General features: G+C 37.3%; 1 protein-coding gene across 1 annotated transcript in view; it reads left to right on the top strand.

Moving 5' to 3' along the window:
• The window catches only part of ITGBL1 (integrin subunit beta like 1), a gene marked incomplete at both ends in the record, with an annotated part of 135739 nt that overhangs the window by 67339 nt on the left and 51502 nt on the right, over positions 1–16898 (top strand). The window contains 3 exons of the mRNA XM_080613106.1: positions 1110–1250; positions 4231–4371; positions 7773–7919. Coding sequence (XP_080469232.1) covers positions 1110–1250; positions 4231–4371; positions 7773–7919 — 429 coding nt within the window. The remainder of the gene's footprint in view (positions 1–1109; positions 1251–4230; positions 4372–7772; positions 7920–16898) is intronic.

The raw sequence follows: 16898 nt of genomic DNA, 5'->3' as shown, positions 1-16898 counted from the left end.
ACCTGTTAGAGAGCAGTGTAGGGGAGAGGGACCTGGGGGTCCTAGTGGATGGCAGGATGACCATGAGCCAACACTGTGCCCTTGTGGCCAAGAAGGCCAATGGCATCCTGGGGTGTATTAGAAGGGGGGTGGTCAGTAGGTCGAGAGAGGTCCTCCTTCCCCTCTACTCTGCCCTATTGAGACCACATCTGGAATATTGTGTCCAGTTCTGGGCCCCTCAGTTCAAGAAGGACAGGGACCTGCTGGAGAGAGTCCAGCGCAGGGCAACTAAGATGATTAAGGGAGTGGAGCATCTCCCTTATCAGGAAAGGCTGCGAGAGCTGGGTCTCTATAGTTTGGAGGAGACTGAGGGGTGACCTTATTAGTGTATATAAATATATAAAGGGGGAGTGTCACGAGGATGGAGCCAGGCTCTTCTCAGTGGCAAACAATGATAGGACAAGGGGTAATGGGTACAAACTGGAACACAAGAGGTTCCACTTAAGCTTGAGAAGAAACTTCTTCTCAGTGAGGGTGACGGAACACTGGAACAGGCTGCCCAGGGGGGTTGTGGAGTCTCCTTCTCTGGAGACGTTCAAAACCCGCCTGGACACATTCCTGTGTAACCTCATCTAGGTGTTCCTGCTCTGGCAGGGGGATTGGAGTAGATGATCTTTTGAGGTCCCTTCCAATCTCTAGCATACTGTGATACTGTAACACACGATGTTTTCTTAGACATGCTAAGTATGGTGGGCAAGTGTGTCCTATCTTAACATTTAAAACTGTGCTTAAGTCTTAAATTTTAACTATCACATTTACTGTCTTCCAAATTTACCTATAAAGTTTCAAAAATTAAGATTACAAATATAAAAATAGTGATCATTATTAGTTTTTATGGATTAAATTGAATCTCTAATTAAATGAAAACTTATTCTAAAATAGACTTGGGGGAAAAGCACACCTCAGATATCCTTTGTGTTGTTTTGTGCAGACATATACAGTCTATAAATTATTTCTATTCTGAGTGTAGTGCTGAAAGTTTTTAAAAGAAAAGATCAAAACAGTTAAATTGTTAATGCCTTTTAAAAACTTGCCTGTTTCTCACTGTATATAATTTGTTTTGGCTTAAGGCCATGGAAAGTGTTACTGTGGAAACTGTTACTGTGAGGCTGGTTGGCATGGAGATAAATGTGAATTCCAGTGTGACATCACCCCCTGGGAGATCAAGAAAAGATGCACGTCTCCAGATGGCAAAATCTGCAGCAACAGAGGTGTGTCATTCGCACGTTCCTTCTATGCATATTTATATAGCTTGTTTTTATTTTACATTATGCATTTTCTGCAGTAGGATATCATAAATGGTGTTTGCTGATAGTTTCTAATTTGCTCTCACTTATTTCAAGTCTGGATATACATTTCCAAGTGAGTGGGTAGATACCTGTTTTTAGGTATAAACTTATACAAATCCACACACATTTTTGGATTAAGCTGACCCAAGTTGTTTTCATCCTTCACCTTTATAGTAAGACTGAGCAGGATAATTTGTTAATATCTGCTTTGGTGAGAGACCTACCCTGCAAAATAAAGTATTAGCAGATTTTTGACTTAGGATGGGTTGGTGCTGTAAGACCAACAGGGCTGCATGTCAATTCACTCTTAAAGAAGACCAAGAACCCACAACTGGATAAGGAAAGTGAAAACACAAAGCTTTTAGTTTCCACTGCAACCTGAAAAAAACAACTACAAAGTGTTTAGTAACAATGCTGTGGAATGCATACAGAGCTGGAAAGGTAGACTTCACACAATATTTCTAATTGCATGGGATTTTATTTGCACAAAGTTCTGTCAAATTTTGCCATTTTGGGAAAAAAAAAAAGCACAAAATAATGTTGCTTTTTACTAGCTGCTGTGTTTGGCTTCACTGAACAAAGAGTTAAAAAAAACATGTTATTTTTTGAGTGATAGTCTAGAATACTTACAGTAGTACTTAAGCCACATGGAAACCTTTCTTAAAAGCAGCTCTACTGACAAAACCTGCTATAGTGTGAACATCTAATTATCCTGGGAGCATTTTGAAAACTTTCTTGTCTTAATTATGAGGAAATTGAAAGACTGGCTTAAATAGATCATGTAGGCTCATTTGGTCTTGGAACATTAGCAGTAAAAAAATCTCTGTAATTCTGGAAATAATAAATATCAAAATGGCTTCAGATCAGATGTTTTGTTTGTACAAAGGAAGTAATTACTTGACAAAGAATTTCTTGTCAAAGCAATTTTTTTGTTCAAATTGCAAATTTTAGTATGCAAGTATATCTTTAAATTTACATTGTAACTGGAGCGAATGAGGATTAACAGTATAGCTGATATTCTGAATAGCTCTCCTATACAAAGGTACATTCATGGAATACTTCCATATTTTTAGCCTTTCATGTATTTGTTATTTCATCCATATAAAAATTCTGTAGGTTTTTGACTGCATGAAATTGCTTTCCAACACAGTATTTCTACTCTCTATAGTCCTATTAACTCAGTTCTCTGTGTTTAAACATCTTGTGGTATAGCTGAAGTTCACCTTGTCAGTCTTGAGCCTTCTAAAAAATTAAATAGCAAGGCTAACCTTGCTGTCTAGCCTCCTTCGGTGCTAAGATGGATAAATTGTCTGTATCTTTCCACCAACCTAGTCAACCAGCTGAAGCCAGATGTGAACCTTTAGATTTTTTAAACCTTGGTGAGACAGTGTTTTTCATTCCAATATCCAGGACAGCTGATCCAAATTCACTTTGAAGTTGTTTCTGGGAGGATAAATCACTCTTCAGAGGCATTTCTTCATTCTCTGGGCTTTTTTTGTTTGTTGTTATTGTGTTGCTTTTTTTTCTTCTCCTTTAGTAATGGCACTGAATTGTAAAAGTATCAAAAATCAGGTGCACATTTCTTGAAGGCTGTCTTGGTGGCTTTAGCACTAAACAGGGCAGCAGGTCTTCTGCATGATGTAACTGTCATGCATCCACAATTGTGTAAACCTTCTCTCTTCAGAGGATGTGCCCATGTCTACATGTACTTTTTAGTCATGCTGTCCTGATATCCTCAAATTCACTATATTGTTCAGAGTGATCTCAAGAAGAAGACAAAGCCTTTGGTGGAGTAATAGAAGGTGAACTTACTCTTAAGGTGATTAATTGCCTGCATCTGTACAGTTTGGCTGCTTCTTTACGCCTGTTGGCATCTCAGAAAAAGTAGTTAGTGTATGGCCCTGAAGCATATTTGAATTTCTGAGTAAGGAAACTCTCTTTTTGTCCTGATTTTTCCTCAATAAGTAGGATGTGTGTTCTCTGTATATCAGTAAGGTTGTGCCAAATTAGTATTTTTGTCATATTTCACATTTCCCTTCTTATTGTGAACAACAGCTCTGAGTATTGCCTTTGGAAAAGTATCATTTTTATGTAGATCTGTACTGATGATCTTCTTAGGTGGAGAATGACCTCCTAGACATTTTCAGCTGGGTTAATGTGGATTCCTTTCTAGTTTAAATGTTTATGCTTTAACAATCATTAATTATCCACTGTGCCCAAGCCCAAGTTATTTAAACAACATTGATTTTTATTCTCATTAGTGTCAAGGCAAATTACTGTTGATGTCAAAGATTTACAATTGTTCTGTGCTCTATATTTTTCTATTGATTCCTAACAAGGCTCAACAGCAAAAAGAAACTTGAACAGGTGTGGGTAGCCAGGGTCTGGTGGCAGAAAGATATAGCGCTGTACGGAAAGATAGGGCCCCTCTCCTGATAGCCAATAGCGTTTAGTTTATGATGTAAGCGGACGGAGGTGACGTCACGTATCTCGGGTATATAATGCCATGTCACGTGCCAATAAACGCCATTTGCCGTCCACCACATTGGTGTCTGCGAGCTAATGGTCCAGTCGGCCAGGGGTGGGCCGTTGCACCGTTCCTGAACCAGGTCTCCACGCCCACTAGAGGCAACAAACAGGAAGCCAACTTGTTTGTATAAAGTATTCCTACTAAATAATCATAGAAGGTTTTAAGTCATAGAAGATGAGCATACACTCATGATTAACACTTGTAGCTTTGAAACTGCATTCCTGTGAGAGCAGAAAATTCACAAGTGTAAATTCCTGTAATCAAACTACTATTACTCTAAATTGCTCAGTTAACCTGCTCTGGCAGGTTTGTTTTGGTTTTTTTTTTCTCCTTTTTCTTTTTTTTTTCTCTCTTTTTCTTTTTCTTTCTTAGGCACATGTGTATGTGGAGAATGCACATGCCATGATGTGGACCCAACAGGTGACTGGGGAGATATTCATGGAGATACTTGTGAGTGTGATGAAAGAAACTGCAAAGCAGTGTATGATAGATATTCTGATGACTTCTGTTCAGGTAAGGAATATATATAAGGAACTTATTTATAGTTTTATGACAGAAACATTCAATTGGTCTGATCTTGCTCTTCCTTAGTCTTCCAATTCTGATTTTCCTAGCTTAAAATATACCAAGCTTAAGTTGTTTTTTGTTTGTTTGTTTGTTTGTCTTTGGTATTTTTTTGAGAGGTGTAGTGGATTTTTTAGATTAATTAATTAATTCTAAAGCTTTCATGAAACTTTTTTTTTCTATGCGTTTAAACAAAATTGTGTAAATATTAATTACTTTTAGGTGCCCATCTCCCTTCTAACACTCTTGTCTTCAGTGTAACCTGACATAAATTGGAGAATGGTTGAAACTTTCAAATATATGCATCTCCTTCCTTGGGAAAATTTAAATTTGAAAAGTTGTTAGGTCAAATATTATTTATTTCATGTTATATGGCCGGGAGAGGACAAATGAGGAGAAAAAATTTCAGGAAAAGTGAATTGATGAGTTAATGAAAAACAGTATCCTGAGAATACCAATTGATCTGAGAACAAAGAGAACATCAATATGTGGAAAATATGAATGTCTGGTCCAGCTACACATCACTGGCTGTACATCTTAGACACTTTCACCTTCCTTTTTTCTTCTACTTGTACTTCATAGCATTATATTCAAATTAGTTAATGTCCATCCAGCCATCCAGGGTTTGCAGTGTTTTTAAATTGATGATCCATCTATTATCTTATAAAAGCTGAGATTCTCTGTGGGATCTTGCATACAGTTTTTATTGTTACTGATAAAGTTGCTAATATTGGGCAGGAGAGAAGGACTTTGATCAATACACAGCATTCAATTTGTACACGCAAGAACCTTTTGAAAACAAATAAGGGTGGTTTCAAATGGACTTGACAGATTACAGGTTGCCAGCTCTAATGCATCCTGTAGAAATTTGGTCTGGGCTAATTAATAATAGGAAGATTGCAGTCACATCAGGGAAAATAATGATGTGGTATATTCTCCTCTTATTACTAGAATGAGAGATTCCTCATAGAACGATTGTAAGAGTTATCCATAATAGGGAGAGAAGGCTGAAACAAACATGATACATAAAATTCTTAGCCTCTTGTTTGCCTGTTTTGTTGTTTGTTTTTTTAAGTAAATATTGATGAATCACTAGCTAACAAATGAGAGAGAGGAAAAAAAAAGAACCACTGCTAAAAACCATCAGCAAATTCATTTTCTTGTTACTGTTTCAGCCACCTACAAATGTAAGATAGGTTTATTTAATTAATAAGCTGGAAGGAGGTAGAACTGCAGCCGTGAGACCAGCAGGAAGATTGACTTTGGGATGTTGTCAATTTTTAAATGTGTTATTGTGTTGCTGAGTATGTTTTTAGCACTCAGGGACTGATCAAAATGTCGGCATCAGTTACAGAATACAAAGCTAAAAAACAATGCAGTAAATATGCTCTGTAGTTAAGGGTGAACTCAAGAGTTTCAAACCTAATAAGATTAAAGCAAACCTGTGGCATCTGCAGCTAATGCTGTAGCACTGGAACATGGCTTGAACTCTCTCTTATCTAGACATTACTGCCATTGCTGGTGCTGCTGCCCAGGGTGATAACTGTTGTAAGAAAGCGAAGTATAAGAAAGTATGGATGCTACAAAGGAATTGGGAAAGATATTGTCATTTCACATTGGATTAAGGATTGGTACAGTACTCTTTATTACACAGCCATAACTGTAAATGAGCAAACCTTATAAGAGATACAAAAGAAGGCACTCATATGGCTTGCTTTAAGTAACTAAACCTCATGAAGTATAGCTTAGTTTTTCTACCTAATCAGAAAAAAAATCTTATTCTTAGCACTTCCATTTCCATTACGTTTCAAAAAAGCCTAATATAAGCTTAAATGGCCAACCAAGAATGCATTCCTGAAATAAAGCATGCAGATAATCCATATTCATATGAAGTAGTGTGAACAGTGTCTGTTCATAAAACAAATAGATAATAATACATCAAATAGAGGTGGTATAAAACTTTTTCTGTCTTGTTCTGCCTAGCTAATACATAAAAATAGAAAACACATTGCCCTGATTAGCAGATTGAAATAACAGGAAATCGTGTTTACATGTAAAGACTTTACTGTAACTAAATGAAATACTATGTTTACTTCATAAACTACAAATTACAGGAATTGACAGCCCTGATGTCAGGATTTAACATCAAGCAACAGCAGCTCCCTCCAGAAGCTTCATATGGCTTGGGGTGACTGTCAATTTGCAGTACCTCATATTGGTAACTGGATGCCTTCTTTTAACATCTGAAGTGCAGTTCAGTATGTTACTGAATTATTTTCTTTAGGAGGTGTTTGCAACATTAAAGTGATTCTCCTCCTTTAAAGGGAGAATATCTTTCATGGCTTGCCGTAGGAAGAAGAAAGGCTTCCTTAAAATAATTCCTGTATTCATACATCTCATTAGCTCCTTTGCTGTGGCTCTAGCAAAGAAAATATTATATGAAAAAACATCATTCTCTCATAAGTATGCTTACCTGTAAGCAGCTACATATGGAAGCAAAAGAGCATTAGGCTCATGATGAAGTGAAATGGGCTTGGTTTTTCTTGTTCTGAATATGTTAGCATTCATATGAGGGAAATAGCTTGTTTGGGTGGCTTTCCAGGTTAAGTTCTCAGAAGCGGTTCACCCCTAACTCTTGGCTGTTACTTATTTTTTTTTTTAAAGAGACTTTCCAGAAAAGCTTCCACTGAGTTCAGTTGCTTTTCCTCACCTCAACTTGCAGAATGAAAGTTGCATTTATATTGCTATGTTCAGACGTGGTCAGGGGGAGTCAAGGTAGCTAAAGAGATACCAAAACCACTGCCCTACTGAAATGAGAACTGATTATGTCCAGTATTTTATTATTTGCACATCACTATTTAGTAGAAGACATTGGTTTGAGACTTGGAACTGGTGCAACTTTGTTTGTCTGTAGTGGATCACATGGATTACAAATAGCTTAAAGATTATATTGATATATTACTTAGAGAGTATGCTGCAACTGTAGTAGAAAAAGAATATAAATGTAAATGAAATATTGCCTTATGCTGACCTAAGTTTTCCAGACAATGGTGAATGTGTATTTGTAACTTCTTTTCCACCTTTTCACGAGAAGTGTGTGCCAAAGGCAAAGAAGCCCTTAACACACAAGTACAAAAAAATTAAAAAAAATAAAATTAAAGGAAATATAGGCCAAATGGAATGATAGACCAGTGATATTTTCAGAGAAAAGTAGATATACTCATTTGATTGTATTTTTGCCAGTCTGATTATTTAATGAAATCACAGCTTTGACAAAGTTCATCTAATCATGAGGTTTTAATACTTATCAGTATGGAGGCTAATCTTTATTATCTGTATTCACTGTAAAGGTCACGGACAGTGTAATTGTGGAAGGTGTGACTGTAAAGAAGGATGGACTGGGAAGAAGTGTGAACATCCACGCTCTTGTCCATTGTCACCTGAGGAAAGTGCTAAAAAATGCCAAGGAAATTCTAACTTACCTTGCTCTGGAAGAGGTAAGCACATTTCTGGAAGAATTTTCATGCCCTTGAAATGTACTTCCATTAAAAGAATTTTTACAGATGTCCAGCATTACTAGTACTGAAAAATGTGAAATTTCTTGTCTCACTGTGCATGAATCTCACCTGCGCAAGTTATGAGAAGGGAGGAGAAGAATACGAAGGTCACCTATTTTTCCTGTCATCCACTACTTTGTATTTTATTTTACATATCTCGACATTTGGTTTGGAGATTTTCAAGGATGCTTTGAAGTTTACTGCAGTTAAGTCTTTACTACATTAAAAATATGAACCTATTCTATGCATTCTTTGACAAAGCCAGCATGAGATTTTCAGCCTGTGTAAAATGTTGTGGCACCAATGTGTGAGAGCTGTTCGGATTTACGCTGCCTAAAAACCTGCCCACTGAGTGCAGGACTGACTTCTAAAATGCAGTTGCTCTACAGTGCAGTATGCTAGTTAGCCACTGGCTTTTTATTTGAAAGCATTTCTTTGTGACACTGTAGCCTTTTCAAAAGTTTTGATTACAAAAATATACATAGAGTTGAAATACACATTACAAGCGAAATGAAACTTTTCTCAGAAGGAAAAGAACCTGTTAATTTTAATCTGTCACTGTGTGAAATGTGGTTTTCTGCAGAAAGGAGAGAGAAAAGTAAACAAGAGACAGACTTTTGCTAGAACTGGTAATTGAAATTCTGAATTCTGTCCACTTAGGTATTTTCTGGGAAAGGTCTAAAGTTATTCTTGAATTTTTGCATTTGACCTGAAATGTAATTTCATTTGCAATTTCTTCTTTCAACAATATTTTCTAATGTAGTCAAAAATTGTAGGCTGTCCACCCAAATCAGCACTGGACAATTGTATTTTTCTCCCCATGTAAATGGGTAGCAGCTGATAAGTTACTATCGCAACATTATGTGCATCTTAAAAGAATTATGTATTAACAGGCTGTTGCTTGCTCTTTTCTTCATTAAGCTACAGTTTTCCAGTGAATTACATCTCTCTTGCTAAAAATTCTCTAATAAGTTTTTGTCTACAAGTTAGGTGAAGCATGGACATCCTTAGAGAATTAACTGCATTTTATTGTTCGTGATTGCAAGGATTAAAACTAAAAGAAAAGAGTGTTGACATTTGATTGATTTATTTATATTTTCTTAAATGCTGGCTCAATCTTTCCCTGTTCTCACCGGATGCTGAATGTCTCTTCTCTCATCTGCTTCAATAGGAGTTGTGTATGTTGAACTTTTGGAGTCAATTCTATGGTTTGATTGCATTGTGCACTATGAGAGTCAGATGGCAGAGAAAAGAATTATATACATAACAACAAGTTTAATCTGAATTAAAATACAGTCTTAAGTTATCGAAAATAATGTTCTATTTATATTTTAAATTTTGAAATTTTTATTAATATAGTGTGTTAATATTAATATACAAATTTTTCCTGAAAAAAAAAAAAACCACAAACCAAAAAAACCCAAACCACATCAAACCCAAAAAACCCCACCTGAGTATTAATGCTGGCAGTGCTCTCCAGTTGATATATTAGCAGTGAAATAAGTCCCTTTCAGGTGAATAAATAAATAAAATTGAATAAATTAAAATTAAAATTAAATATAATATGAATAAAAAATAATCTGTTGATCAACATTTTAAAACAAAGCACAAGCAATATCTATTGGAATAAAAGAAATACTTGATAGTGGTTTTCACTAAACTTCCTTTGACTTCCAAACAAGGAATCACCAAGTTGTATAAGGAATGCAAATGGCATTCCAAATCCATGGATGTGAATCTAGGACATAGCATGATAGACTGATGCTGTAATAAAGGATCAAGAGATTCTGCAATCCATGAAACAAACAAATAATAATAACCCCCCCAAACCAACAAAAAAACCCCAAAACAAAGAACAAACCCCCAAAAAACCTCCAACCCCCCCAAAAAATACCCCAAAACCAACCAACAAACCAAAAAAAAGTCCAATCAGATGAAACCTATTTTAAGTCTTCTGGAGAGGGAAAGGCCACAGACTTGTAAGAGCAGCATAACTGAAATCCATAGAGAGGATACTGTGACAAGAAAGAGAAAGTTCCAAAGGAAATCAAAGTGGAACTCTTTCCATTTGAACATTAGTGTTTTGGTAACCTCCTTGTCACATTTTTCTCCTAAGTCCTATCATTAGGTACTGTCTAAAAATTACTTTCCCTACAAAAGCATGTTGAGGATAAGGAGAGAGATTCTAGCCAGCTTCATTCATATAAAGTGAATAATCCCTTTTACCCTTTTATTCCTGAGAGTGGTGTTTGGTTTTTTACTTGCTGCGTGACTTTTCACTTTAGATATAATACTTTTACAGTGAAAGTTTGTCCTTTTAAGAACACTCTGTACAAAAAGACCAGTGCCAGAGAGAAAGGAAAAGACACACCAAAAAATCCTTATAGTAAGGAATAAAGAGATAACATATTGTTATCAGGATTAAGGGACAAGAAAAACCCCTTTTCATTTTAATATGTCCATCACACTTGAGTTTCCCCTTAGGGCAAGAAGTAGATTTCAAAATAGTTATAACACAAAAGCCTTCAGGAAGACAATTGAAAATAAAAAGAGTAGGTTTGAGAATAGATGAGAGTGTTTTGTCTAAATAATGTTGTTCTTATCGCTTACCCTTAGTGAAGGCAGACATCCCATGGCAGTGATATAAAGACAGATAAATGATAAATATTATTGGTGGTGTCTTTTACCATTTTAATCTATTTTCTATAACTGCTTTTATTTATTTCTCGTATGGCGAGAATGAAACTGTTTCTTTATCTGTGAAATGGCAGAAGGGCGGCTGGTGGCATGTGCCAGATCATGAGAACTAGTTCTGTGCTATTACCACTGGAGCCTTATTTACAATAGTTTCATTTCCCCACAGTTCTGGTTCTTTCATTCTAAGTGCAGTTATTAATGAAGGCCTTTGGGGTCCCTCTCTATTACATTTCTGAAACAAATCAACCAAAACTGTTCCTATTTCTATCAGGTACCTATAGAAAAGCATTGTCTCCAAAGTCTGTGCTTGTTGACATAGTAAAGTAAGATGATAGTAGAAGTTGCCATTTGAATAATTCACTATACTTTATATGTGACAGGATGAGGTTAGAACAGAAAACTGTAAACAATCCTAAGGTAAAATCTAGGTTACTATCCCTGCTACCAGCTCTTTATTACAGCCTCTAATTATGCAAATCACACTGTTTAATTGAAGTGTAAATTACTCTAATGTACATAATCTCTGAATTTGGCCTGCTGTTTTCATTCATTTTGCGTGACCCTTGCATTCTGAAGGAGGTCTTAATTAGTGTTATAGGAGACAGCCTGGCAGCAAGTAATGTTATTAGCTGGTGTAACAAGAACAGAACATAAATGCAAGTCATGTGTCACATCTCTAGATTTCACCTCATCAACTTTGAGCTCCTTTATGCATCTGTGCGCTTCAAGCAAAGAGGCACCCTAACTGTACTAACACTTTAATGCCAAATGAGCTGGCATAACAATATTTGTTATACAATTTGATATACCTTTATATGCTGGACTGGCACTCTGATCTCCACTTGTAGTCTGTTGAAGGCAAAAGGAAAAATATAGATAAACAGTTGCATCACACTCCTGCTAGATTTGTCTATCAGGACTTTAAATCACTGATTTTAAGCTGCTGCTCTGATTCAGGCTCTGCATGAGCCTACCTCTCTCTGCTAATTGAAGCAGGATCCTCTGGAAGCTGCCTTTTAGAATGGTAGAATCGTAGAATCATAGAATAATTAGAGTTGGAAAGGACCTTAAGATCATCTAGTTCCAACCCCCCTCCTATGGGCAGGGACACCTCACACTAAACCAAGCCACCAGCTCTATCCAAGCTGGCCCTGAACACCGCCAGAGATGGAGCATTCAGAACTTCCTTGGGCAATCTGTTCCAGTGCCTCACCACCGTTACAGTAAAGAATTTCTTCCTTATATTCAATCTAAATTTCCCCTGTTTAAGTTTGAACCCGTTACCCCTTGTCCTATCGCTACAGTCCCTAATGAAGAGTCCCTCCACGGCATCCTTATAGCCCCCCATCAGATACTGGAAGGCTGCTATGAGGTCTCCACACAGCCTTCTCTTCTCCAGGCTGAACAGCCCCAACTTTCTCAGCCTATCTTCGTACGGGAGGTGCTCCAGTCCCCTGATCATCCTCATGGCCCTCCTCTGCACTTGTTCCAACAATTCCATGTCCTTTTTATGTTGAGGACACCAGAACTGCAAACAATACTCCAAGTGAGGTCACATGAGAGCAGAGTAGAAGGGCAGGATCACCTCCTTCGACCTGCTGGTCACGCTCCTTTTCATGCAGCCCAGGATATGATTGGCTTTCTGGGCTGCGAGCGCACACTGAAGCCTGCTCATGTTCATTTTCTCATGGACCAACACCCCCAAGTCCTTCTCTGCAAGGGCTGCTCTAAATCTCTTCTCTGCCCAACCTGTAGCTGTGCCTGGGATTGCTCTGACCCAGGTGTAGGACCTTGCACTTGGCATGGTTAAACTTCATAAGGTTGGCATCAGCCCACCTCACAAGGTCCCTCTGAATGGCATCCCTTCCCTCCAGCGTATCAACCGAACCACACAGCTTGGTGTCATCGGCAAACTTGCTGAGGGCGCACTCAATCCCACTGTCCATGTCACCGACAAAGATGTTGAACAAGACCGGTCCCAGTGCGGATCACTGGGGGACAACACTTGTTACTGTTTTCCAACTGAACGTTTTGCTGTTGACCACAAATCTTTGCATGTGAGCATCCAGCTGGTTCTTTAGCCACCTAAGCCAGTTCTTTATCCACTGATATTAGGAAAGGCAGTTTGGAACTGTTGAGAATAGGTCACTTTTTTCCTTTTGTGATTTTTTAAAATGCATATTGATATTATTATTATCTTCATGATCATTACTAATCAGTAAGTGTTCAGGAGCTCAATGTTTCAGTATTTTTGTGTAGAGAAAGTTGCTTATTTATCGATGACCAACCTATGGCACTCCTGGCTGGTTTTTTTGCCTGTTACTATAGTCTTTTTGAGGAGACAGCAAGTAGGGACAGAGGAAGCAAGGAAGGACTGTAAATCAAGAGGACATTTCATTTCTCTCTTGAACCCATATTTGCAATGCTTATAACTCAGTAATAAATAAATGGTTCAGAAAGTACTTTATTTCTGCATGAGTGCCTTTTTAATCTGTTGGTAGAAGCAAGGTGTGTTAGAAGTTGGCTGTTTCTGCGATGTAGGTGGTACTGTAAGAGTGAAGTAGTTCACAGAAATTTCTATAATGGAATTTGTTAATGTTCTGAAGTTTCCCACTTGTTTCACAGTAGGACCACCTGAGCAAGAAAGGATGTAAATGAAGCCTTCTTTAGACAGCTGAAGAAAGCCTCAAGATTAGAGGCCTTGTTTGCTAATCACAGGCAACTTCAGTCACCTTGAGATCTGCTGGAAAATCAGGATAGCTCAATGCAAGTGATGTAGGTCTGTGCTTTACCTCTCAAGTCTTGATCCTCCAGGCAGGATTTGAGGAACCTTAATGTATATAAGTCCATGAGACTTTATGAGATATGTCCCAGGGCCCTGAAGGAACTGACAAATGTAGTTGCCAAGCCACTCTGGTGAAAAGAGATAAAATGAAGTAAGAAATTTTTTGTACTCAGTAGTCAAATCTGCCCTAGGCTACTAGCCAGCCAGCTTGTGTGGTTCTGTTTGTAATAAGCCATATGCCTATTGGAATGTATTTGGAGGCATGGGTTTAAGCAGGGTTAATCTGATGGCTAAGACTGGGTAGGGTATTGGTATGTAAAAAATTGGATTTACTAGTTTCACAGCTCGGGGAGGAACGTGTTTTTCTGATGGAGGTAAGCATTAACTACATGAGAGATCCCTCTTATTCTCCCAGTTGGTGCTTCTGAAATGCTACCATCTCTGAACAGCTCACATATTTCCTTTTGTATGTAATGTGCTTTTCTTTATTCTTGTTCCCTTGATTGTAATTCTTTTTCAAGCAAAAAAAGAAGACCTCTTTCATCTGTGAAAGGTATCTGTGAAAGAACTTGAAGGCCAGGACTGCTTTTTCTCTGGCAGCTAGTTATCTTCTGTACATAGTCTGCTTTCTATCTCAGTCTTGCTTAATTGTTCTGAGCCTGTATCTTCCCATTTTCAATTGGTGGGAGTCTCGCTGCTTTCTAAATGTCAGTGTTCAGTGATAGTGTGTCTATTGACACGGTCTTTTTTTCAGGCACCCTTGTTTTTTCAAGTTGTTTGAGCTTGGCTTCTTGTTTAGCAGAGCAGGGAACATAATATAGAAGGCAAACTGAAAAATATATTCTTAAGGTATGTACCTTATGTCTGTATAATGTAAAAATCTCAGCATTTAAATTGTTAACCAGGAAAAGAGTATGTGAGAAATAAGAGTTTTCTGTAGTGTTGTGTGTGAATTTGGGTTAAACTTTCGATGTCTATTCTCTTTACATTCCTGTGAGATGTGTATCTATAGATGGTGCATGTATATTAGAAGAATTCACCATATGTTAATAAGATGAAACAGTTCACAGTCTTAAGTGATCAGCTTATGCTGTTTACAACTGAAAGAACATAGTTAGTATTCAAAAAGTTCAAGCAAATCTTTGCGTAAGTGGATACTTTCAAGTGCTACGCTTTGCAGCAGGCTGGCAATTTTGAAACATTACTCTGCAGTGGATTGCTGTAATTATCATAATTGCCATTACCTAATCAAAGAATGGACTCACACTCATTTGTGCTTGACTTCCTCTGAATCTTTTGTCTAGTTTGTCTCTTTCATTTGGTCAGATAGTGAGCTGCATATACACCCTCCACACATAAACACTTTTGAGAGATGGTACATGCTTGTAGAGTCTAGAAAGGAAATATATTATTGTTAATGCATACACTTAAGCACTAAAGCCTCATAGTTGGAGGTTTGAGGTAAAATTTTGTTAGTTTCTGCTGAAGGGTGCCTAACATTGACATTAAATATACTTACTGTTTTGATATACCAAAAAAATCATAAAGAGGTAGAACATACACTATTTGTTCAAGTCATAGAAGGTATAACAAATTAAAATTAATAATAATTTAAAAAAGTAGATTAGATTTTTGCTGCTCCAAGTTGTCTTTGTATTTTGGTTCAGTTCAAAAGTGATGTCTGACTTGAAGTAAGGATTTATCAATGTATTGAGTACTTGCAGAGATATGGGAATGATTCATACTGCTGAAAAAATATTAATTGAAATGTGCAAGGGTAGTTGTATGAAGGAATGTTTATGCAATGCATACAGCACAAGAGATAGATACAGGTTCATTTTACATTTATGGACAGATAGAAGCCATTTAAAATAAAAGTACCTTTGAGCACCTTCTCTCATAACTTTTATATGTCAAGTATTAGTAGTTTCATCACAGTAACAGGAGACATGCCAAAAGAATCCCTGCTGATCAAAAAGAAGCAATTGAGGTGTGTGTATATGTTTATGTGTGAGAGCTGATTAGATTTCATAGTTTGTTGACTAGAACAAATACCTGATATAAAATTATGAATTTGTACATTGCAGCAAAAAGTGAGATGGAGGCCTGTATTGTTTAAAATTTCTGTTCATCCTCATAAACATATGTAATAAATGATAATGTAATAAATGTATATATATTTGTATATTGGAACATTATTGCATGAGTCATTTTGAAATGCAGAAATGACTGGTGTATGCACAAGAGAGCATTTTTATTTACCTGTACAGCTGCCTACAGGGGGAGATACCAAATTCAAGTTGTTAAATATACGCTAGCTATTGTAAACACAGTAGAATATTCTGAGTGAGTTTCATCTCTTGGATTTATCTAAACATCAAAATATGAGATAGTTCTGCCTGTCTTTTCAGTGGAATGAATGCACCTCTAAACTGAAGGCAATTTGACCATTTCTTCTATATTTCTGTGTTAACTGTAAAGTGAATTTTTATCATTCATACTTTTCCCTACTGTCTTTAAAGAGAATGACCACCAGGCTAACCTGGTGGTTTGCCTACATTTGGGTTCTATGAATTCCACCAGTTTATGAAATTATTTACCCCATCTGTAATGTTTTACTAGAGTACAAATAAAATGCATAGAAGCCTGCATGAGCTGGAGCAAAGAACCTCTGCTGTTGATAAGTAGATATGAATACTTTTTCTGAATATCTTGGTGTTTTGAGCTGCCTTAGAAGTGACATCTAGACTAGTAAATGAAATAGTGCTATGGATTATTCCCAGGCACTGCAGCTGGCTAGCCTGTGATGTCACATTGTTAGAACAGCCACTGGCCCACTTTTGCCCTGTGCCAGCTAGTATCTTTTCCAAACAATTCCTGCCTATTGTTCAGGAATTATCATGGGTTAGTGACTGGTCCCTGTAGGCAGTCTGATTGAAGCCATCTTCATGAAAGGCAGCTTGGTAGTACAGGTGCCAGTTCAGTGCCAACTGGCCGCAGTGCCAGGGAACAATCCCAATCCCATTCAATTGACTAGTTAAAGAGACATCTATCAAATACTATACTGTTGTTATAGTAATGAAGATTGACCTTTCTGCACTGTGGTTGGTGTGCTATATATGTAGTCCACAGGAAAAGATGAAAGAAATAAGTTTTCAGCACACCTTGCTGAGGACCCGTTGTCTGCTCTGAAGCTGTTACCTGCTCTGTGCCTTCTTGAAGACAGCAGCTTGTGTTTTCCTTCTTGAAGATAGCAGCTTTTTGGAAAGGACACCTTGACTTCATAGCATTGGTTTAGAAATATGACTTTCTACTCTACAAAAATGATGCCTTATATTTACTGACCAGATTCTAGCCTAATCAATGCTTACTTGCTTATCTGTCTCAGCATTTCCTGTTTGAGGAGTTTATTCTTCTTCTCTTCAAGTATGTTGCCA

This window comes from Psittacula echo, assembly GCF_963264785.1.
Source record: "Psittacula echo genome assembly, chromosome: 3".
NCBI lineage: Eukaryota > Metazoa > Chordata > Aves > Psittaciformes > Psittacidae > Psittacula > Psittacula echo.
The sequence above is the reverse complement of the archived record's forward strand: the minus strand, read 5'-3'. Positions and strand labels throughout refer to the sequence as shown.